The sequence below is a fragment of the Garra rufa genome, chromosome 16, assembly GCF_049309525.1.
Source record: "Garra rufa chromosome 16, GarRuf1.0, whole genome shotgun sequence".
In the NCBI taxonomy this organism is placed as follows: domain Eukaryota; kingdom Metazoa; phylum Chordata; class Actinopteri; order Cypriniformes; family Cyprinidae; genus Garra; species Garra rufa.
This window is the reverse complement of record NC_133376.1, coordinates 12,992,067-13,017,187: the sequence shown is the minus strand read 5'-3', so window position 1 is coordinate 13,017,187 and position 25,121 is coordinate 12,992,067. Positions and strand designations below refer to the sequence as shown.

Sequence of the window (25,121 nt, the reverse complement as noted above, 5' to 3'; positions counted from 1 at the left end):
ATTTGTGTATTTTATCCACATAATACTAATTACTATTGTTTGTATAAGTATATGTTTTGGCATGGTAATGATTTCCTGGTTTCAAAACAAATAAAATACACATTCATTTGTTTTAATTGTGACGTACAATTCCTAAGACATGTTTTAATGAGGTAAACACTGCGTGATCTCATTGTCTGATGTACATTCAAAGGTCTGTCACACTTCTGCCCCGCAGTGACGTCACCCGGAGGGCATTACATAATGCTGTGAATGATCAGAGGCTGAGCAGATGGAGTTTGGCCATAATCAGGTACAGTACACACATCTGACGCGTCCGCACTCGCTGCTGCTGCTGCTGCTGCTGTCACTGAAAAGAGGCGTTTCACACGCGTCAACGGACTCAGCTTCGTGGAGCTCACTCTGACTTTGTGTTTTCCCTTACCCACAGCTTTTCCTCGTGGAGGCTGGCGCTTTTTTTCCAAACTTTGACTTTATTTGCATGGGACGCTGAGACTGGCATCGGTCGAGCTGTGATTTTTTATTTCCAGTGCATTTTGTCTGTTTGGAGTTGAAACATGAGCGCGAGTGGAACCGCGATGGCGATGTACGGGATGCATTTAGCGGAGGATCAGATTAAAGTTCTGGAGGAGAATTTCACCAAGGTCAGCAAACATCCTGACGACGCCACGCTGATGCTGATCGCAGCGGAGTGCGGGCTGAGCGAAGAGGAGACAGCGGTGAGTTTATTGTGAGATCCTCGTGTAGAACGCTACGCAACGAACTAGAACGTTTGGAAAACGCGTCGCGTTGATTGGCCGATTGGAAGCGTTGCGGTTTGCCGCGACCTTCTGATTGGTCAAATGGCAGCGCTCGCGTTTTGTTTTGTCGCTTTTAACGTACAAAATCTCTAGTTTAAAAAGTGTTGATAGATCTATCTATCTATCTATCTATCTATCTATCTATCTATCTATCTATCTATCTATCTATCTATCTATCTATCTATCTATCTATCTATCATTACATTATTTATACGGCTTTCATAGTTTTCTAAAACATTTTTGACATCAGTTTGGTTTTTTTAACCTTACTAAACTTACTACTAGTCTCACAGGGTTAAAGAACATTCAAAGTAACGTTCCCATAATGTTTTCAAAATGATAAAATTGAACCTTTCCTTAATGGTTTCTACAATATTAACCAAGAGATTTGTTTTAAACATTTAAAAAACTCGATGTTTTGAACGTTCACAAGAAATAACTTGATTTATGTGAATATTAGCATACATATTTGTGACCTTGGACCACAAAACCAGCCATAAGGGTCTTTTTTTTTTTTTTAGAACTTTGATACATCATCAGAAAGCTAAATAAATGTAAGTTTTCGATTAATGTATGTTTTGTTAGATAGGACAATATAACTGTTTGAAAATCTGGATTCTGAGGGTGCAAAAATCAAAATATTGAGGAAAACGATTTTAAAGTTGTCCAAATGAAGTTCTTAGCGATGCATATTACTAATCAAAAATTAAGTTTTGATATATTTACGGTAAGAAATGTAGTAAATATTTTCATGGAACATGATCTTTACTTAATATCCTAATGATTTTTGACATAAAATAGATAATTTTGACCCATACAATGTATTTTGGGCTATTGCTACAAATTTTGTGGTCTAAGGTCACATTTATGTTAGCTGGGATGGTACTTATATCTGATTACACCACAGCTTTTACATCTCAGTGTAATTACAAATGTTAAAAACTTGATACTACAATGCTGTGTGTCCAAAAATATGGTAATACCATGGTACGTTTTAGTTCAAACAACATATGGTTTGACATAAGGATTATGAACCTTTATTGCATAACAACTGCCTGACTTTATTTGATCAGGGAAACTTTATGACGACAATAAATGTTAAAGTAAATAATAATGCCTCTGGAGAGGTGTTTTTCATTGCTTAGAGTGACCTAACTTACACAGATTGAGTCCCTCAGGAGGTTGCAACGTTTAATTGCACAATGAAAGTTGATGGATCAACTCTTCTGGGGTGTGAGCTTACAATTTTTCAGTGAACGCATGACATCTTTAACCACTAAGCCACATTACCCTTGATGCAAGCTTCTCTCATGCATTGTCTTCATTCCTGTTTTGCTGTCACCAGCTCAAAATAACACACTGACAGCATTAAAAAGGCAAAGGGCTTGTGAATGGAGAACTGACACTGACCATAAACAGAGTGTTTGAGCACAATAGGCGACCCGGAGCGCCTCCGGACGCGCCTACTCTCTTACGGATATGGTCGACATGTTCAAACGCATTGTGTCTGATTTCTAAACATGCTCTTTCACATTAAAAACCCACACAGAGTCATGATGTAATGGGCAGTTAGTAATGATGTAATGCATCTACTTACAGTATCTAACAGATACTTCAGCGCTTGTGAGCAACACTATCAGTGCTGACAGCGTGAAGTTAAGCAGCATTTTACTGGAAACACATTCCATATTGAGGCTGGTCTATTACTGTCACTGTGATTGTGAAAAACCAAGTGCACTTATAAAAAATGTGAACGCCTTTGTGATAAATCATCCTACACAATAGAACAGGCTTAGCAATTCACTATTTTAGGGGTGTGTGTATTTACAGAGTGCTTAAATTTACTCATGCTCAAGTCTTAGTTATTAAAGAGTTTGGGGGTTTCCGATGGAAAGCAATAGTTTTATTCAGAAAGGATGCATTAAATTAAACAAACGTGACAGTAAAGAGATTTTTAATGTTACAAAAGATTTCTATTTCAAGGAAATGCTGTTTTATTTAGATTTCTGTTCATCAAAGAATCCTTTAAAATGACAGAAACTGTGAAACTGATCAAAAGAGCAAATATCTGCCAATGCGCAAAACTGAATTCAAATAGAAAACAAGTTTTCATACCCCATTTACAGATATTTGTTCTTGTTTTATACGTGAACTCACTTAATTTGAATTATCCTTTTAGAAAACAAGACTTCTCATCTTTATTTTGCATCTTAAGAAAGTGTATATTGATTTAAAGATGTTCATATATTTGTGGAATACTGATTAAGATTAATATTTTTCAGGACTGTATGCGGGGTTGCCAGGTTTTCACAACAAAACCCAGCCAATTGCTACTCAAAACTAGCCCAGTTTTGTTTTGGGGGGTACAACTGCATTTTGTTTAGATATCTGAATTGGAAAACAGGACACAAATACTGAGGAAGATTGTTATTTTCAGTACTGTATCCAGGGTTGCCAGGCTTTTACAACAAAATCCGGCTAACTGCTACTCAAAACAAGCCCAATCGCATTTTGGGGGCCCAATTGCGTTTTGTTTAGATATTTGATTGGGAAAACAGGACAAAAATACTGAAGATGATTGAATATTTTTCATCATTGTATGCAAGGTTGCCAGGTTTTCACAAAAAAACCTGGCCAATTGCTACTCAAAACTAGCTCAGTGCAGTTTTGGGGGCCCAGTTGCATTTGTTTTTAGATATTTCACATGGAAAACAGGACATAAATACTGAGGAAGATTATCATATTCAGCGCTGTGTACAGGGTTGCCAGGTTTTCACAACAAAACTAGCCCAGTCGCATTTTGGGGACCCAATTGCATTTTGTTTAGATATTTCATTTTATCATTTGTTCAGATTATCATTTGTCAACACTGTATACAGGGATGCCAGGTTTCAGAACAAAATCCACCCAATTGCTACACAAAAACTAGTCTAAATCTATTCAAAAACTAGCCCAATCACGTTTGGGGGGATCTAACCAAGATAAATCGTGTTATGGGAGGTAAAATATAAGTTTTTTTCATTTCAGGGGCAAAATATTACATGATTGGGGTTGCTTCAACTCGCAGACATGAAAAACAACCCGTGTCAACAGTGTTAAAGTAGCCCAATTCCGCTGGAAAACCACAGACTTGGCGACACTGACTGTATGCAGCATTTAATGCAATGACTTTATTACTTTCTGCTCTGATTTAAGACCTTTTTAAGTGATTTAGGGCTTTTTAAAATCCACGCTAATATACTCTATGACCCTGTTTGAAGACTATTAGGAATGTGAGAAATTGTCATGAAAATGTAACCAATAAAAGCTAAGCGCAGTCTCGTCTATGGCTTTACTTCATAGGCAAATTTGACCTGGGGAAAAATGGTTTGAATAACAAACTCTGTTCTAGCTCTGGGGGAAATGATATCACCTCTTTGCATTATTTTAATGCTAAGAAAAACTCAAACGCAAAGGGTGCGGTATGAGGAACAGGTGTACACCTCTCTTTCTCTTTGTAAACCGGTCATGCCTGCTCGCCGTGTTGGCTAGTAAACACAGGCGCTGTGTGTCTGTACTGTAGGGTTAGTGATGGGTGGATACTCTAATGTCAAGTGTTTGGCTCTGAGTCAAACGCTACACATGCTGCACTAAAACCTGTGGTGAAGATGAATGACGGTGCTTTATTTCTGCTGTTTGAACAGTGTTTGCTGTTCTTCTGTTGAAAAATAATGGTGTGTTTGTGTTTTTTAGATGAGCAAACAAAATAGTTCCAAAAATAGGGTGACCACACGCCTCTAAATTGTCTGAAATGTCTGGGGTTTGGCTTTGTTTTGCTTTTGACGGTCTCTACAGTCCTTATACGTTACGCCACGATTGGTCAATTATGTACAAATTACTTTTCAGTCATTACCTTTAGCAGGTATGAAAACAATATGAAAACATAGCCAAAATCTGGACATTTTAGGCAATTTAGAAACCCTCAAAAGAGGATATATGATCACCCAACCAAAGAAGGGGATTTTATACAAAGCTTTTTATATACTCCCATGGTTTGTTATGTAAAACACTGACAGTGTGTTGCAAGGCTTGTGTTAAAGAACATTGTACCTCAGAGCTGTCTGTTTCTATGAAAATCAGCTAATTTGGGACACTCTAAGGCTGATGATACACTGGGCAACTTTTTGAGCAATGTTGCCGGGCAACTTAGGCAAATGTTGCCGTCAATGGGCAACCAGGTGAGATACAGGGCCCACGATTGATCTAAATTATCCAGATAGAAATCTGTTACCCATTTTCAATGGGAAAGTGCCCAAACAATATTGCAAAAAAAAAAAAAAGTTGCCCTATAGAATTGCTCAAAAAGTTGCCCCGTGTATCATCAGCATAAGATTAGTATGTGTGTAAAAGTGAAATATTTACTCAGTTCTTCACTCAGTACTTGTGCTGAAAAAGATTCAAATAATGCATTCAATTATAATCAGATTGATGGTTTAATTGGATTGAAAAGCCTGTGTGTAAACAGCTCAATTATTCTAACTGAGCTTGATCTGAAATACGTTATCAATAAGAACTAAATACACATGTAAACACTTGAATCTGACTATTTCAAAAATACCTTGCATTCATGTAAAAAGAGCTTTCAGAATCCGAACTGACAAAAAATGGTATGTAAACATACAATCTGAAAACATATTGCAAACAATCAGTATAATCTTTCTCTATCTCTCTCTCTGTCTTATAGAAATGGTTCAGGATTCGAAACGCTCAGTGGAGGAAAGCAGAAGGTCTCCCTGCTGAACTGGGATCAGTGAAGGACTGATGGAAGATCTTCAAGTTCTTGTTTTCTTGCCGTTGCTCTCTTTCCGTTCCAGTGATTGTTTAGTAGACCATCTCACTGTCTCTCTTATTTGAGAATGTTTTCTGAAGTTTTATTTTTTAATTTAATCTAAGTTGTAATCTTTTGCTCAAAGTGTATGTATGCCATATATATTTTATTGCCATAATGACTATTAAATGTCCGTAAATAAAACTAAATGTAAGCATCTGTATATAAAGAATTACATCTGTATGGTTAGGGTTTAATTTCATGTGTCAAATAGAGCTTGTTTGCTTTCTCATTAGAAGGACCATCATGGAGCTGAGAAACATCAAAGATACACTTTATCTTTATCTTTATTTATAAACCTATAAAATAACAAAAAGGTCTCTTTATCATCTCAATTGTTTGTGCTAGACACTAATATGAGATTAAATGGAGAACATACTGACGTGTCTTCTGCTTCTCAGTTTTTCTTCGTAAAATAGGCAGCAGAGTTTCATAATCTATGAAAGAGTAGAGTGTTTTTAGGATGCATCATCATTACTGCTGCTGAAACAGTCAGTTATTGTCATGTTTTGGGCTGTACTAATCGATCGGAGCGAAAAAACAACAACATTTGAAGTACTATAAACTGCCAAAAGTTATAACAAATCAAGGAGAAGAGTGCAAAAAACTGTCTGAGGAACAAAAGGCGTTTGTGGTTGGCCAAACTGAACCAGGATTTCCAGGACAAGAATCTTGACAACATTCATGTTTGTTCTTATCATTTCTGATCAGGTAGGTGAAATATTAGGCTAATATCTTAATTATTACTGCTTGTACGCATCTTTACCACCTATTAACTATAGTTTGCCAAAATATTGCACTTTCCTGCTTACTAAGTCCTTTGCTATATGATTTAGCAGCTTCCACATGTTTTGTCTGTGGTTTAGATAGCATAAATTAGCAGAACAACATATTCAGTAGTACATTAACCATGCCATCAGTGCTTTTGTTGTTTACATGGAGTAATGCCAATATGGCCGCATCTAGGTAGCTGACCAAATCGTAGCATAAGCTCGTTTTGAATGCATCTGCAAACCTGGGCACCAACTTGAAATGTGTTAAGGAAAGCCTAGGTGGTTTTAAAATTAAATCTTGATGACAAGGATGGTGAAAGAGTCGACTAAACCTCACGAGTCCATGTGAGAAACAGTGTAAAGAGTGTGAAGCCTCAGGCGGACTTAAAAGCTGATGGCAGCGCTTCATGAAATATTTAAATCTTTAAACACATCCAGTAAGCAAAGGATGGACAGACAAGGCCACTTTTGAATGGTTGGCAGAGCAAAGCTGACTGCAGTGGTAAAGTGTGTGTGTGTGTGTGTGTGTGTGTGTGTGTGTGTGTGTTTGAGCAGTGGGCCGTGAAAAAACATCCCACACCCTCAACGGAAAAACAAACATGCTCATTTGACTGCAGCGCAGATGCTGAGTTTAACACAAACACACTGCAGTACGTTTCCTGGCATATTTTAGAAGATATTAAAATAATACAACTAAGTTAGAACTTGATAGAAATATGAAACTGCAATGCATTATAAGAAATATTTGGTAAATAAAATAAGTGAAAATCTATATAAACTGAGGAGAGAGAGAGAAAGAGCGAGGTGTAGTGAGAGACCATATCACTCCGTCATTGGTTGATTGTGCTAGTCTCCGCCCCCTCCTGCACCAATCAGAACACCCGAATACTTATTGATTTCATCTGCGCCAGTTATAGCAGTGTTGCCAAGTCCGAGGTTTTGCCGCGGGTGATTTTTTTATGTCAGCGGGTTAACGACCCCAATAACGTTATCTTTATCAGCTGGAATGCGAACTGTACCGGGGGAACCCCTCCAAAAAACGTGTATTTTACGTTTTCACTGGGGGACCCCCCTCAAAATGCCACTGGGCTAGTTTTGAGTAGCAATTGGGCGGGATTTGTTGTGAAAACCTGGCAACCCTGCAGTTTAGCTAGGGCTTAAACGCTTTTGCGGTAACGTTACATTAGCGTGTCTCTGAGGTGGCCAAATTCCGGCAAATTACTGGTTAACCATTGGCGGTATTATTTCTCATGACTCTTTTTATCTACTTTATCTATTTAATTTTATGGTATTATATAATTTTCCCTCCACATCTTCCCTCAGGTCATTCAAGATTTGGAAAAATAGCGTAGCATTACGTGACTTGCTTACCAATGGAAAGCTCCTCTTCGGTAATGGGTCAGAATGAAAGTCCAAACGGTTGATAAAAAACATCACAATAATCCACAGGTTTGTTGTTTTTGGTCTTGTTTTGAAGCTCTATAGAGGGTTTGCACCTACATCACAGTTTATATTGGAGATACTTGGATGTAAACAACAGCATGGATTGCACGGTTAATGTAACGTTACTACTCTATGTTACTCTGCTAAACCAAGGGAAAAATGCGTGGAAGCAGAAGCATCATATAGAGAAGGACTTAGTAAGCAGGAAGGGTGCAATATTTTGACAAACTAAAGTGAATAGATGGTAAAGATACGTACAAGCAGAATTAATTAAGATATTAGCCTAATATTTCACCTATCTGACTGGAAATGATAGAAACAAACATGAATGTTGTCAAGATTCTTGCTCTGGAAATCCTGGTTTAGTTTGACCAACCACAAATGCCTTTGTTCCTCAGACAGATTTTGCACTGTTCTCCTTGTAACTTTTGGCAGTCTATAGTACTCAAATTGTTGTTCTCGGTCCGACCAATTAGTGCAGCTAAAAACATGACAATTTACCATTTTCACCAGCAATAATCAGTAAAATATGCAAGTTTTGTTCGGTTCAGTGGCATTGTTTACATTCTTTGCTGCCAATATGGCCGATTGATGACGCATCCTTGATGCTCCCTTGTTGGTAATACATCTCTGAAACACCCTGGGCTGCAAAATGGGTAGAAGCTAGAACCACAATATTTAGTTTTATTATATTCAAATATGACTATATATGTTGGAATACCTCCCCCATTTGATTACTTATGTTATTTACACATGAATCGTTCACCTCTAAATCTGTCTGATGAGGTTCTGACTCTGTTCTGTTTGATGAGTTAATACAGTGAGAGGAACTAGATCTGTTTACTGAATCTGAATGGCTGACGGAGAGCCGTGGCATTGTGTGTCACCACGACAACTCGACAGACACAAGTGGAATCTGTCACCCATGGGTCAGAGAGAGAGTTAGAGGAGGATCATGGGAATAGGAAAGACTTGGAGAGAACAGCAGGGGGAAAAAAGACAGAGAGAGAGGAAAACCGGACTGATTTGAGATCCAACTGGCTCATGTAGTGACATGAGCAAGCAGACAGGGTCCAAACACAGGCAAAATGTGCCAGACAACTCATTTTCAGTTAATTAAAGAATCACAACAAAGCATGCATTAATGCATCCATTTTAAAATTGGTTGTTTATTGTTTTTTAACAGTAAATACAATACATCTATTGAAATACTGGTCATTGCACACAGTCATTTTTATTTTATTTTTTTCATTTTGAATCAATTCACATGATTCTAATACAGACGTGAAATCTAAGTGAACTACAGAATGAAAGTCCAGGCATGAAAACTTACACCGATGTTCAAACCAGATGCTTATAGTCATAGATTTTTCTCATAGGGTTTCTCATTGAAAGCAGCGGCTAGACAGAAATCCAAAAAAGAGACAATCTGGAAACACTATAGGCGTAAAACACAGTCCTGTTTAGGGAGCCAGGCGGGGTTGGCAGCAGGCTAAGAATAATGTAGTACTTAAATTTCAGTCAAAAGTAGTCCAGAGACCAAATCTGAGACCGTGATTAGAAAACCAGAGCAAAAGCAACCAGAGCTCAACCAATCAACAAGCCCCTGATAGGAAAAGAAAGTGACAATAACTGCAGATGATGAATGTGCTGGAAACCACAGCTTTGTGGTCTGTCTTGTTTTCTCAGGGGTGCCATGTTGGTTCTCTGGGTGGGATGTAATCTTTCGAGAGGGCTTTAGGAGTGGATAAAGCTTGGATCCGAGCACTCGCTGTGGCGTTTCTTGCTACTCTAGACACCTGTAAGAGAAGCCAAAGATGCCTGAATCAATCCACACTTGAGAGTCCAGACAGATTTCATGCCGTACTACCAACAAAAACAACTGACAGAATGACCAATAGTTTTTTTTTTTTCTTTCATTTTATTCCAAGGCTCTCAGAGGCCCTGTTTACACCTGGTATTCAGATGTGATTTTGTCAAAAATATCACAAGTAGACATTGGAGACACATTCCTGTTTACACCTGGTGTTTTAATCAGTCTCTTTTATCCACCTTCGACCACTTTCCTGAATGCGCAAAAAGATTAGTCAATGCAAAGATGCAAATTTGGTGATGCCAAATTTTGTCAAGATGTAAAATTCTTTAAACCTGCTAGCGATGCAAGATTCTATGTGTGTGCGAAACAGAGTCCTACCCGACGGGTGAACCGCTAAAACTGACGTAACGGTGGAATAATATTTATCTGTCAGGTGCAGTGCAGGTGACAGGCACGGGTATTTGCTCTTTGGACTCAATCCGGTACACGCTGACCCTGCTCTCAAACGGTCCCGTTTTGTGTTCACGCTCTGTCTGAAGACCGTTTAAAAGCCCTTTCACATGGGACGCGGCAAGCGGTGGAATCTCTGCGCGGCTGCCGCTTTCTCTCATAGTGAAAGTGTTTTGCGGTCGAGCTGGTGTTCACGACGCGGTCTCGGGGTAAACGTATTATAAACAACAAGGTCTCATTTTACTTTACAAAAACAAAATAAATGAAACGTAATGAAAATAGGCTACTATATGTGACCCTGGACCACAAAATCAGTCCTAAGGTTAAATTTTACAAATGAGATGTATATATAATATGAAAGCTCAGTAAATAAGCTTTCTATTGATGTATGGTTTGTTAGGATAGGACAATATTTGGCCGAGATACATCTATTTGAAAATCTGGAATCTGAGGGTGCAAAAAAATCAAAATCCTGAGAAAATCACCTTTAAAGTTGTCCAAATTAAGTTCTTAACAATGCATATTACTAATCAAAAATTACATTTTGATACATTTACAGTAGGAATTTTACAAAAAATCTTCATGGAGCATGATCTTTACTTAATTTCCTAATGATTTTTGGCATAAAAGAAAAATCAATAATTTTGACCCATATACAATGTATTTTTGGCTATTGCTACAAACATACCCCAGCGACTTAAGACTGGTTTTGTGGTCCAGGGTCACATATGTGTTATTTGCTATTTGTCATTTTATGGGACAATGACTAGCGTAGTTTTCATATCAGACATAGTTTACTAAGACATTTTACACATAATTGTATTTTTTACCTGCGCAGGCTGTACTACACGCATTTTCTGGATTTTTTTTCTTTATTTATAGCCTTTCTCCGTATTTTATGGATCATACAGCTCCCTTATAGCCTATTTTAAATGATCTTGGCATGTGCTTAGTGAAATGTGCTTTTGGTTGTTAATAAATCTGTGCGGTAACTGCTTAAATCGTGGCTGCTGCTCATAAAACGATTAAAAATACATCTTTTAACATGCACCGTGACTGTAATAATGTTTTGTCTGTCATTTTTTTTTTCTACCGTCGTACTGTCGCGTGACTGTAAAACCAAAATGCTGTCGGACGTGAAGACGGGGTATCTTTAATTTCAGTTTCAGCCGAACTCATGTTGCTCTACTAAATATTCAGTTCAAATGATTTCTGCATCTGATTCTGCAATGAAAGCACAAGCAGCGCTGTTGCAGAGTAGGAGACGTCAGCAGCTCAACCAATAGGATTAGACTGTCGTCATATCGTAAATGTATCGTCTTCACTCTACGATACATATCGTAACATTTTTGCATCGTGAAATATCGTACCACGAAATATCGTCACATCCCTACTCAGGATTAAGTGCAGTGTGAAAAGCCCATCTGTCTCTTACGGTTCGGATTGGACTCTCTGGTCGTCCGGGGTCATAGAAGTGTCTGTTCTTTCTTAGTTTGGGCAGTGAGAGCTGCTCGAGTCTGGATGTCATCTTGGCTGTTTGAGCTGCACATGAGATGAATGTCTGCACATTCTGCACACAAATACACAAGCCAATGTGAATGATGCTTGGATATATAAAACTCAATGTCACAATGAATTAAAGCATCAGAACCAGTTCTTGGTTTAAAAGTGAGGTTCAAGTCCAGACCTGTCTGTTGCTGGTGAAGTTGGGGTGGTTGGTTTTGGGGTTGGCCAGTTGGAGGATTCGAGGTGAGACAACCACATTCCTTACAGTGGGACTCACATGCCAGATGGGACAGTCATGCTCACACAAGAATGAGTGTGGAGAACTGAAAAACAAAAGAATTCAATACTTTTATTCAGCAATTACAAATTAAGGATGCATTAAAATTAATCAAAAGTGACAGTAAAGGCATTCATAGTGTTTCAAATAAATGCTGTTTGGACTTGAATCCTGTGGAAAATGCATTGGTTTCCACAAAATCAAATCAGCAAATTAGGATGATTTCTGAAAGATCATGTTGCATTGATGACTGGAGTTATGATGCTGAAAATTCTGGCTTTGCGTGACTGGAATAAATTACATTTTAAAACATAAACAAATTGAAAACAGTTTATAAAACAGTAACATTTCATAATATTACTATATATTTGATTCGAAAGAATGATAGTAAAGAGGCAACTAGCTGAAATAAAGTTTTAAGTTTGATATTTCTATTTTTTTATTTTAGTTTAATGACTGTTTATTTCAAGTAATGGAAATGCTTTTCCGAAGACCTGCAAAAATCATCTGCTTTTGGTTTGATAGGAATCAAAGCTTTCTTCTAGTTTGCAGCGCACATGTTCGAAAGATGTTACGTAACAGAAGTCCACAGGTTGCAAAGAAATAGTTAGCTGAATCCAGAGATGAATATAACGGCCTGCATGCAGATGATTTATTTACCACACAATTTCTCTCAAAAATATAAACAACAAAGTCTTCACAAACAAAATTAAATGACAACAAAAGTGACTCGTTATGTTAGTCTGTAAAACAGCTTGGGCCCAGATCTGAGATTGTGATTTACGGTTAAAAAAGACCTCTGTGGTCAAACACAAGACTCGCCAGGGGTTACACTCAGACAGTCGTCTATTGTCTGACAGATCTTCTCTCTTTCTCACACACGCAGCGCTACTGAAAAAACAGATGTTGAATTTTGGCTTCCTCCTCAGCAGGAGCTAAATTTAGTTATGGAAAGATCTCATAAATGTGTCCAGGTTCTCGTTTGACCTCTTACTTCACTTCCTGGGCGCTTCTTCCTCGAGTTTTGGGAGTCGCTAGCCGGACAATGTTCTCGTACTGCCCTGCATGAGAGGAAGGGTGGGAGATCTTCATCCTTCTCCTCTCCTCCTCCTCTTCCTCTTTCCTGCAGGAAGATTGCAGAGGGAACGTCTGACTTCCGAGAGAAAATCCGCCTTTTCAAATAAGACAATGGGACGAGTGTTACAGGATGCTCGCTAGGAACAAGTGAAACTAGGATCTGGAGAGTGTTTATGCTAATCACACCCATATTTCTCAGCGTGGACTTTTATAAGAGTGATTTTTATGCTCTCTGGTGGAGAACGGAGCTGGAAACGCTCTTAGCCAGCTGGACTCGGAGAAGCAAATTAATTTTATCCATTATCTCATAAAATCTCTCTGGCTTTAAACACAACCTTCTCATTCAGAGGATTTGGGCGTCTTTAACCGGGCTACTGGGTGGAAAAGGGGCAGTTGGGCAGAGAGAGAGAGAATTTTAATGCACTTTTTCCTCATAATATGACTGTGGAATTTGTCAGGGTAAGAAAGAAATCAGTGTTTTTGAAAAACGCAGAGAGGAACTGCTACAAAGTAAATAACTTAATCACTTTAATAGCATATTTGATCAAATTATGACGTATGGTGTAAAGTATGACCTGTACACATGCACGACCTAAAGCTTCCAAAAATGAACAAAGAATTGTGAAATTCTAATTTCCTCTAAAAGGGTAGAAGGTAAATAGCAGTCGTCACATGCTTGATTCTGAATGCTGACCTCAACTCATTTATTATTAACCTAAGCGTTCTTTCCATATGAGCTGAAACAGCTAAACCTGAGCTCACACAACTGTCTTCATATACACTACCACTGCACTGTAAAAAGTCACCAGATTCAACTTAAAAACGTAAGTTCAGCAGCTGCCTTAAAAGTTTAAGTTAAATCAGCTTAAAACTACAGGTTATTTTAACTCAAAATAAAATGAGTTGATTTAACTTGTGAGTTGAAATGAAACGTTTTTAAGTTAAAACTGGTGAAAACTTTTTACAGTGTGGGGTTGGTAAAATTATTTATTGTTCTTGAAATAAGTTCTTTAAACAGAAATACTGTAAAAACACTAATATTGTCCGACAAGCCACGGTGCTCCCCGAGACGACTCGTTCTTCTCGAGTCACATTAAAGATTCGTTCAAAATGAACGAATCGTTCAAGAATGACCCATCACTACAGAGAATGACAAACTGAAGTGCAAGGTGATGTCATCAAAATTACTGATCCATATTAGCGGAAATTAGAGACTAGGTTTTTAATGCGTATATCTTCTAAATGCGAATTTTGCCACTGTTTTGGAGCACGTAGCTTTTGGATAACCTTACGTCTAGCGAAATGCTAGAACACATTTTAATGTCATATAATATAGGTTTGAATATAAATTCTTGAACATTGTTTGACTTGTTAGCATAGTGCTGATGAAAATGAAAAGGTTATTTTTGATGTAAACACACCTTTCACCAATAATGTCCAGCAACGCGGCTTCGGCTGTGTCAAATGCTATGCCTTGAGACCCTACGCCCGTTTTCATTTTGTACACATTTTTAAAACTACAAACGCGCTCCGTGTGAAGGTTTCACTCGTTTAGCTCACAGCAGTCGTAAGCCCTTATTTAGCCAGAATTTAAACAGTACCCGTTTCATCCAGTAGGTGGGACTGTTAGTTGACATGTCTGATAACTACTGCACTCTTAATACTACCATGTAAATGGATATTTTAAGGTAAAATTAAACAAATCAAATGCAATAAACAGTGATGCATTTAACAGTGCTATGGCAGGTATCCAACAGTGGTGTTGGATACCTGCTGTTTAGGCAGTCTTTTCCTACACAATTTGATTATTTTATTAGCACCCCATTAACTGTACAACAAAATCTCCAACTAAAAATCCTGGAGTTGCCACTGATTTAAAAATATTTTTTGAATTAATTTACGTTTAAAGAGTTAATTCACCAAAAAATGAAAATTCTGTCAGTAAATACTCACCCTCATGTCGTTCCAAACCCGTAAGACCTTTGTTTATCTTTGGAACACAATTTAGGATATTTTTGATGGAATCCGAGAGCTTTCTGACCCTGCATAGACAGCAACGCAACTGACACGTTCAGGCCCAGAAAAGTGGTAAAGATATTGATAAAATAGTCTATTTGATATCAGTGGTTCAACCGTAATGTTATGAAGCTACTAGAATACTTATTGTGCTTAAAGACAACAAAAATAATGACGTTATTCAACAATTTCTACTCTTACAGCTCCTGCGTCTGCAGAACCACACTCACGTATCATGATTTGGTCCTGAAACTGACATGGAAGAGAAGAAATTGTTGAATAAAGTTATTTTTGTTATCTTTGTGCACACAAAGCATTCTCTTTGCTTTAGTAAATAATGATTGAACCACTGATGTCACATGGAATATTTTAACATTTGTGACTCTGGACCACAAAACCAGTCTTAAGTCGCTGGGGTATATTAGTAGCAATAGCCAAAAATACATTGCATGGGTCAAAATTATTGATTTTTCTTTTATGCCAAAAATAATTAGGAAATTAAGTAAAGTTCGTGTTCCATGAAGATTTTTTTGTAAAATTCCTACTATAAATATATCAAAATGTAATTTTTGATTAGTAATATGCATTGTTAAGAACCTAATTTGGACAACTTTAAAGGTGATTTTCTCAGTATTTTGATTTTTTTGCACCCTCAGATTCCAGATTTTCAAATAGATGCATCTCGGCCAAATATTGTCCTATAACAAACCATACATCAACAGAAAGCTTATTTATTGAGCTTTCATATGATGTATACATCTCAGTTTTGTAAAATTTAACCTTATGACTGGTTTTGTGGTCCAGGGTCACATTTGTCCTTAGCTTTCTGGGCCTTGAGCCTGGACCTTCTGGGTTTCAGCTGTGTTGCTGTCTATGCAGGGTCAGAGAGCTCTTGGATTTCATTAAAAATATCTTAATTTGTGTTCTGAAGATGAACGAAGGTCTTACGGGTTTGGAACGACATGTACATGAGAACTAAACAAAATGGAAGTTTTAAGACATCTGTTGGTGTGCTGTTTCTCGCTACCTGAGCTGAATCTGGAAAGAGAAGTCTTTCTTAGGCTGGGCCAGAGCCTTTATTCTGGGGCTCGGAACGGCCTGCAGTGCTGATCGAGACAACGGCCGTATCGATTCCTGGTTTCCCCATGTCAGTATCCTGAATCCCAGAATGCAAGCACAACAGATAAATCAGCTAGATCAAGGAATGAAACATATTCAGGTAGTGCTGCAAAATATAGGCCTCATGTATATTTGTACTCATGGTTGACAGTAGAGTTTTAGGTTATAATCAAGTTTACAGTATATGCAAACATTTTTTTTTTTTAAGTTTTACCAAGGTGTTGTGGCCCAGACTGTCTTGGACATCTTTGGTTGAGCTAGAAATGAAATCCTACAAGCAAACATATTCAGTTTCTTAACAATACAAATTATGAAAAGATGAAAGGAAAACTCAATTCTGTTATACATACCTATCCAAATGGGATGACTGTAATTCAAGCTCTGTCAGGAATAGAAACCAAACCAACAAAAATATCATAATATTAAACTATTTTTCAATGAAAAATAAGATGAAACCATATTTAGGTTTTGTTTTAAATGCAGATTTTACCTGAGTCCATTCTCTCCAGACACAGCCCTAAAGGAATCCTGGGAAACTAAAAGCTTACTGAATGTCACAGACAGTGTTGCTAAGGAAGCTGTTACTACGGCAACCAAAGTCACATGGTCTCGCTCTGTCATCAAAGAAGAGCTGAACTAACAGACCATGACATCATGAACGCAACAGGAAATAAGATTCCAGCAATTCTAGATTCTAAAAATGACGTCACTGAGGCTAAAAACTAACACGAGGGGATTTTGTTACAAAATTGACACACATTCCTTCATTTCAATTAATATTTAATGCTTATCAAAAGACCATCACCAACTTGATCAAATCTTCACTTGATTTCTGGCATTAAAAAAATGTTTAAAGACAGAAAGGTCAAGTTACAAAATTAATATACAGACATTTGAATCATAGACTATTCTTACTGATGAGTCAGCAAGTTACATTATAAACCGATTACAGCATCTGATCATCTAGCACAAACACACAGGCTTTAAACTCGTAATCAAACATCCCATAATACACAAGCAGCAATACACTGAAAAACATGATCATCTTTGGCATCAAAATGCTCCGTTTTCGTTCTCAATTTAAGCAATCATAATGTTTTAGCGTCTTTAAAACTATTTCAACTAGTCTCTCTTCTACAAAAACAGGCTGTTGTGTTGTCGCTTGGTTTAAAGACTCTTTGGTGACTGTAAAGCCCTAAATAACTTTAAGACACACAGTTGGTGGTCATTCGTCTGACATCATCTCTATGATGAGGTCACGAGCATCTTGCACACCGGCGTTGGCCTCAGACTTTCCCTTCTTCACCCGAGTACCAATCACACTGAGCCGGTGCCCGTCGCCAACATTACCCAAATCCAGCGCCTCGTAAAGATCAGTGATCCCACGGGCTCCGGAGACGTCCTGTGTGAGAAAGCGAAGCATGTGTAAGATCCTGACATAGTACCGTTTCCAAAAACAGAAAAACATGCACTATGTACATGTAAACATACAATATGTATTGTCTACAAAAATAATGTAATTACTGTTTTTAAGACTTGTAAAGCTTAATATAATATGTCTCTAACTTTTATACATATTTTGAACTATGTGGGGCGCCGTTATTTTTGATGAAGTGAAATGGCTGCACTCTGTGAGCTACTAGCACTAGCTGTTGGTATTTTTACCGCAACAATATTCGGAAAATAAAGTTATGATATGATGGCCACATTGTGAGGCTTTTGGTCATAATTTTCGGTCAAAGGGCAACAAGAGAAGCGATGTAAGTCTTCACTGCTTTCTTAGCGATAAGAAAAGGAGAAAAAAATGGGAAGATGCCTGTGGATGAATAAAACTTTTTAAAGACCTGCGTCTTTGATCTCTCCACTTTAGTCCTGATGCCTTTGAGGCTTTTAGTCGTCCACAGCTACTAAAAGAGTTTACAAACGGCAGAGACAAGAAACGCTAGATGCCATCCTGGCAGGATGTGAACATGCCGACGCTTGTCATGACAACAGCCACTGTAGGAGATTCTCAGCAAGGATTTTACTTGATATCAGGGGTGTTTAGACTCCTTGTGGGGAAAAATTGATGGTACGGCATTTGGTTTAAGACTATGCTTATATCGCAACCTGTAAGATCTTTCAGTAGCTGTGGTCATCATACAAGTATTTTATTTTCCAAGTTTTGTTGCAGGAAAAATAGCAACAGGTAGTGCCAGTATCTCATTGAGTCGAACTATTTAATGTCATCTAAATAATGGCACCCCCTCATAGTCCAAAATATGTATAAAACGATTTGTACTTTTTTAAAATAACATAAATCTTTCATGGGTTTTCTACTACATATTTCAGTACGAGGCATTCCAGGTCTTTTCAAGCAGTACATTTTTGTGTCATCTAAGGTGTAAAAAGTTGATTTAAAATTCCGATCTAAATCAAATGATTTGCGATATGCGATTTGAAGTTCCAATCTGAATTAAATGATTTGCGATATGTGATTTTGAAGTCCCCATCTAAATCAAATGATTCATGAACCTGCTTCGAAATTCCAACCTAAATCAAACGATTTGCAAACCTGCTCCGAAGTCATGATCTAAAAATCAAAGGATTGACGATATGTGATTTGAAGTCCCGATCTAAATCAAATGATTCGCGAACCCACTCAGAAGTCCTGATCTGAATTAAATAATTCGCTAACTTCCAATCTAAATTAAATGGTTTATGATACGCGATTTGAAGTCCTGATCTAAATCAAATCATTCACGAACCTGCTCCGAAATTCCAATCTAAATCAAACGAAGTCCTAATCTAAAATCAAAGGATTGACAATACGCAATTTGAAGTCCCGATCTGAATCAAATGATTTGTGAAGTTCCAATCTAAATCAAATTATTCGCGATCCCACTCTGAAGTCCTGATCTAAATCAAAGGATTGACCATATGTGATCTGAAGTCTTGATCTGAATCAAATTATTAACAAAGTTCCAATCTAAATCAAATGATTTGTGATCCACGATTTGAAGTCCCGATCTAAACCAAATGATTTGCGAACCCGCTCCGACAGACTGATCTAAATCAAAAGATTGACAATACGCAATTTGAAGTCCCGATCTGAATCAAATGATTTGTGAAGTTCCAATCTAAATCAAATGATTTGCGAACCCACTCCGAAGTCCTGATCTAAATCAAAAGATTGACAATACGCAATTTGAAGTCCTGATCTGAATCAAATGATTCACAAAGTTCCAATCTAAATCAAATGATTTGTGATATGCAATTTGAAGTCCTGATCTAAATCAAATGATTCACAAACCTGCTCCGAAATTTCAATCTAAATCCTGATCTAAAATCAAAGGATTGACGATATGCAATTTGAAGTCCTGATCTGAATCAAATGATTCACGAAGTTCCAATCTAAATCAGATGATCGGAGAGATTCCAATCAATCTAAGATATTCCAATGTGAATGACTCAATTGATTCAGTTCTTCTGTTCCTCTTTTTACGTTTTCAGCCATTTTTACACAACATTTCAGTTTATCTGTTCTTCTTTTTGCATCTTTAGCCATGTTTACATGATACTGTCAGTACTACTACTGGTTTAGCTCGCTAGTTTTTATGACATAAACTGAAAAGTTGTTTTTTAATAGTTAAATAGTTCATAGTTAGTCCAGGCCTTTAATTTCAAAAGGTCAAATTCAAGCACTTTAAGCACCTTGTACAAACCCTGTAAGCCATACAAGTCTTAATAGCTGGGGTTCCCTTTAACAATGTAGAAGCTTTGTCAACCACTTTGCAAAAACAGGCCTTAATAATTAGAATCACCCCAAAGTTCAATATATTGTTTTCGTTTATATCCATATTTCACTGGAGGAAGTATTATTAAGGATTATAGACTCACAGCCAGAAGGCACGTTTTTAAGTTGAAAACATCTTAATGATGGATTTATTTCTTACAAACACGCAGCTTTTCGCTTCACAAGACGTTAACTGATCTGAACTGTAGTAGTGGTGTGGATTATTGTGATGTTTTTAGCAGCAGTTTGGACTCTCATTCTGACGGCACCCATTAACTACAGAGAATCCATTGGTGAGAAAGTGACTTAATGCTAAATTTATCCAAATCTGTTCCTATGAAGAAACAAACTCATCTACATCTTGAGTACTTTTTTTCCCAATATCACACACCCCTAACCACTTGTGCCAGTTTGGTTTCATGTTGACTTTAAGGCCCGTCTGCCACACCAGATGTGTTTGCAAGAACATTTGGTGCGTCAACAGGAAAAGCCACACTGCCTCAGCACCTTAACCTCACGTCTGACCGTCCAGATGGTCCTGACACACACTCTATCAGACGGATCGTGCTGAGAGAGGATTACAAAGCGCTGCAGCAGACGCTCTCACCTGCTTGTTGGCAAGCAGCACAAGAGGCAGGCAGGGGTCAGACGACAGGAGCTGGTGCAGGAGACGTTTAGCCAGAGGGAATCGCTCGGGGTCAGACGAGTCCACGACAAACACCATCACACGCGCTTTACACAGATACATCCGCCAGTAATCGCGCAGCTTCTCCGTACCTCCAACTGCATTAAAGAGGAAACAAAAGATACAGTTGAGGTCAAAAGTTCACATACACCTTGCAGAATCTGCAAAATGGGACTCTGAGGGACTCGTATGCAACTATTGCAGAAGGTTCAAACACTCACTGATGCTTCAGAACACAATGCATTAAGAGCCAGGGGGTAAAAACTTTTCAAATTTGAAAATCAGGGTAAATTTAATGTATTTTGTCTTCTGGGAAACATGTAAGTATCGTCTGTAGCTTCTGAAGGGCAGCACTAAATGAAAAAATATATTTAGGCAAAATAAGAAAAATGTACACATCTTCATTCTGTTCAAAAGTTTTCACCCCCAGCTCTTAATGCATCATGTTTCCTTCTGAAGCATCAGTGAGCATTTTAACCCTCTGTAATAGTAGCATATGAGTCCCTCAGTTGTCCTCAGTGTGAAAAGATGGGTCTCAAAATCATACAGTCATTGTTGGAAAGGATTCAAATACACAAAAATGCTGAAAAAAGCGTGCATTTATTTGATCTGTCGATTCAAAGCCATGAGTTTGGTGTGCAAGCACCATGCTGTTGTTTGATCTACAGTAATCATTGTATGTGTGTGTAAATGAGCTGTATTTACTCTCTAGGAACTCGATCTGAAGCTCTTCCTTGTTGATGGAGACGGCGTTGAAGCCCTGGGTTGGACTCACGTCTTGTTCCAGGCTGCCTGTGGCGAAACAGTGCAGTAAACTAGTCTTTCCAGCCCCGTCCAGACCCAAAACCAGCACCTGAGTACCTGCTGTCCTGGGCTGCACAACATGGGGAACAAGCATGACATTTTATCACCATTTTGGCTACTTTACTGAAATCACAGCTTGATGGGAGAGTAAAGCTGCTTCACAAGTCACACAGGAAGAGACGGATTAAACTACTAGAGGTCCTTACAATAAATCAAAAAGTCAAAATTTTTGAACAGTAAGATTTTTTTTTTTTTAAAATAAGTCTGTTCTGCTCACCAAGCCTGTGTTTATTTGATTTAAAATACATCAATATTTTTACTAATAAAAAAAACTGCTTTCTATTTGAATATATTTTAAAATATAATTTATTCCTGTGATCATATTTTTTTGAGCAGCAAATCAGAATATTAGAATGATTTCTGAAGGCTCATGTGACTGGAGTAATGATGCTAAAAATTCAGCTTCTAAATCACAAGAATAAATTACATTTTAAAATATAATTCAAATACAAAACAGTTTTAAATAGTAAAAATACTTCAAATATTTACTGTTTTTGAGCAGGCTTGGTGAGCAGAAAAGACGAATTTAAAAAACAATAAACATTACTGTTAAAAATGTATATATATATATATATATATATATATATATATATATATGCACACAAAATACTTAAAGTTGCACAATATTAAACTAAATTATAATGTTAACAAATCAAACATGAATCAAAGTTGCATAATACTATATGGGACTATTTATTTGCATGTAATTACAGTATCTTAAATATAAAAATATTACAGTTGCATGACATTTTTAATTACTTCCACCAACTTTAAGAATTGGTATTATATAATAATAAGAATTGCTATTTATTACTATTTATGAGGATATTTATGAGCATGATTCATTAAGCATTTGTTAAGTATTAAATATTATAATCATATTTATTAATGACATTTCAATCACCTCTTGTCACTGTAAACTGACTCTTATTTTAATTTCAGCAGATTTTCTGCTTTGAGGCCTGACGTATAACCCAAACACAGGGATAAATGAATGTCCAAGAGGAAAAAACTGGATCAAAACCCACTAACCTCTGATATTATGGGCGTTTTTGGTGCAGTTTCGGTCTTGGTCGCTTTATGCACATGCTCTTTGCCGCTCCCGTCCTCATTCAGCTCTTCTTTCACTTTTTTCTTGGGCTCTTGTGTTTTACTCATCAAATAACACACCGCGCACGCGACTCCTCCCGTAAGCGCGAGCGCGGCGCCCACCAACCCGATCTCGCGCGCACCAGGCATGTTTACGCTAAATTCGTGCAAGTTAAAATGTAAACAGATGCGATACTTTTTTTCTACACGCAGACGGACATGATGCGCCACATACAGGCCTCGCCGCGGCTCCACAAGTGGATTAGAAACTCTCGATATTTCCGGTGAGTGGAAATAACTCGAGCGAAAAAACAATTATTCTTGCAGAATTATAAAAGCGCTAAATGAAGTTTTTCGCCATCCCCGCAAAAACGGAAAAGGTGTAACCCGAGCGTTTGCGTTTCCTGGAGATCAACAACAAAAGCGGCGGTCTCGTGAGATGTGAGGTAATCACGACAGACCGCGAGAGATTTGGATCTGGAGTTAAACCAGCGGGGAGTCAAAGCTCAAATAATCTCCCGAGATAAACTAACCTGCGGTCTTTTTAATTTAAAGGCGCACACTCGTCGGTGACATGTTTGATTCAGGTAATGCGCCACAGTTCCAGCAGAGGGCGCGCGAACACACCGCCAATTCATTAATGCTTTGCGGCAGCGCCGCCTGCTGGAGAAATATGTGACCCTGGACCACAAAACCAGTCATGAGGGTCAATTCTTCTAAATTGAGATTTATACATTATCTTATACTGAAAGTGGAATAAATAAGCTTTCAACTGTTGTATGGTCTGTTAGGATAGGACTATATTTGGCCGAGATACAGCTGTTTCAAAATCTGGAATCTGAGGGTGCAAAAAAATCTAAATATTGAGAAAATCACTTTTAAAGTTGTCCAAAGTAAGTTCTCAGCAAAGCATATTTCTAATCAAAATTTAGTTTTAAGAGAGGGAATTTACTAAATATCTTAATGGAACATTATCTTTACTTAATATCCTGTTAATTTTTGGCATAAGATTAAAAAAAAAAAAATTTGATCCATATTGTTGGCTATTGCTACAAATATACCCGTGCTATTTAAGACTAGTTTTGTGGTCCAGGGTCACATATATGATCTATAAATAAAATCAATCTATTCTAGACAGATCATACTTTGGAAAAATGTTAAATACACTACCAGTCCAACGTTTTTGAACAGTACGATTTTTAATGTTTTTTAAAGAAGTCTCTTCTGCTCAGCAAGCCTGCATTTACTTGATCCAAAGTACAGCAAAAGCTGTAAAATTTGGAAATATTTTTTTATTATTTCAATTACTGTTTTCTATTTGAATATATTTTAAAATGTAGTTTATTCCTGCGATTTCAAAGCTGATTTTTTTTTAGCATCATTACTCCAGTCACTTGGTCTTTCAGAAATCATTTTAATATTCTGATTCACTGCTCAAAAACATTTATTATTATTATTATTATTACTATTATTATTATTATTATTATTATTATTATTATGTTAAAAACAGCTGAGTAGGTTTTTTCAGGTTTCTTTCATGAATACAAAGTTCAGAAGAACAGCATTTATCCAAATTAGAAATCTTTTGTAACATTAAATGACTTAATCATCAGTTTTGAACAATTTAAAGCATCCTTGCTAAATGAAAGTATTAATTTCTATCATTTCTTGACCAAAAATTGTATAATGTTGCAAAAGCTATTTATTTCAGATAAATGCAGATCTTTGAATTTTTCTATTCATTAAAGAATCCTGTAAAAAATGTACTGAACTGTTTTAAATATTGATGATAATAAAAAAAAAATGTTTCTTGGACAGTAAACCAGCATATTAGAATGATTTCTGAAAGGATCGTGTGACACTGAAGACTGGGGTGCTGAAATGATGCTGAAAATTCAGGTTTGCATCACAGGAATAAATTACATTTTAAAATATATTCAAATAGAAAGCAGTTATTTTAAATAACAAAAAATATTTAAAATTGTACTGTTCTTGCTGTTCAGTATGAAATGAGTACAATGACAATAATCCAGACTAAAACAATCTATCAAAATCTTAGCTGCACAATGCATTTTTTGTCGCAAATACAAAGGTATAGATTAAGCAAGTAGAACTGTTTTTTTTTATGCACGTAATAAATCTTTTAAAAAAAATTGCGTTACATTAAACATTTTGTGAAATATTGTTACAAATGCAAATGCTTTATCTAATTAAATTTGCTCACACTGGGATGCATTTTCAGAAATCAGAACACATCGACTTGTTTTGTTCTGTTGTCATATTAGTTTAAAAGGAAATCAAATTTCCTTATCATTCCATAAATCAGAAAATTCTGTCAATAGCCAGAAGAAGGGGGATTAACATTTTACATAAATCCAGCTGTTGATATATGAACAAAACCCTTCTGCAAAAAAAGCTTCCAAGTAAATAAGAATAAAACTACAGAGGGTTTGAACTTACACTCTCAAAAAGAAAGGTGCTTCACGATGCCATAGAAGAACCTTTTTTTGCCTAAATGGTTCCATAAAGAAACTTTAACATCTGAAGAACCTGTTTCACAAAAG

At 37.1% G+C, this 25,121-nt stretch overlaps 3 protein-coding genes across 3 annotated transcripts; 1 reads left to right on the top strand and 2 right to left on the bottom strand.

Moving 5' to 3' along the window:
* The first annotated feature begins 276 nt into the window (after positions 1 to 276).
* On the top strand, positions 277 to 6,049 carry LOC141288809 (homeodomain-only protein-like). Its single transcript, XM_073820976.1, has 2 exons — positions 277 to 719; positions 5,524 to 6,049. Exons 1-2 carry the CDS (start codon positions 558 to 560, stop codon positions 5,599 to 5,601), a joined length of 240 nt encoding a protein of 79 aa, XP_073677077.1. The 5' UTR covers positions 277 to 557; the 3' UTR covers positions 5,602 to 6,049.
* A 3,003-nt stretch (positions 6,050 to 9,052) lies between these two features.
* LOC141287882 (sperm microtubule associated protein 2-like) lies at positions 9,053 to 13,140 on the bottom strand. Its single transcript, XM_073819977.1, has 4 exons — positions 12,927 to 13,140; positions 11,837 to 11,978; positions 11,585 to 11,719; positions 9,053 to 9,682 (listed from the first exon to the last, which is right to left on the bottom strand). Exons 1-4 carry the CDS (start codon positions 13,022 to 13,024, stop codon positions 9,569 to 9,571), a joined length of 489 nt encoding a protein of 162 aa, XP_073676078.1. The 5' UTR covers positions 13,025 to 13,140; the 3' UTR covers positions 9,053 to 9,568.
* Positions 13,141 to 16,907: 3,767 nt separating this feature from the next.
* Positions 16,908 to 23,139, bottom strand: LOC141288738 (ADP-ribosylation factor-like protein 9). The gene is made up of 4 exons (XM_073820908.1): positions 22,501 to 23,139; positions 21,310 to 21,478; positions 20,527 to 20,702; positions 16,908 to 17,546 (listed from the first exon to the last, which is right to left on the bottom strand). The coding sequence occupies exons 1-4, from the start codon at positions 22,705 to 22,707 to the stop codon at positions 17,370 to 17,372; spliced, it is 729 nt and encodes a 242-aa protein (XP_073677009.1). The 5' UTR covers positions 22,708 to 23,139; the 3' UTR covers positions 16,908 to 17,369.
* Positions 23,140 to 25,121: the final 1,982 nt, after the last annotated feature.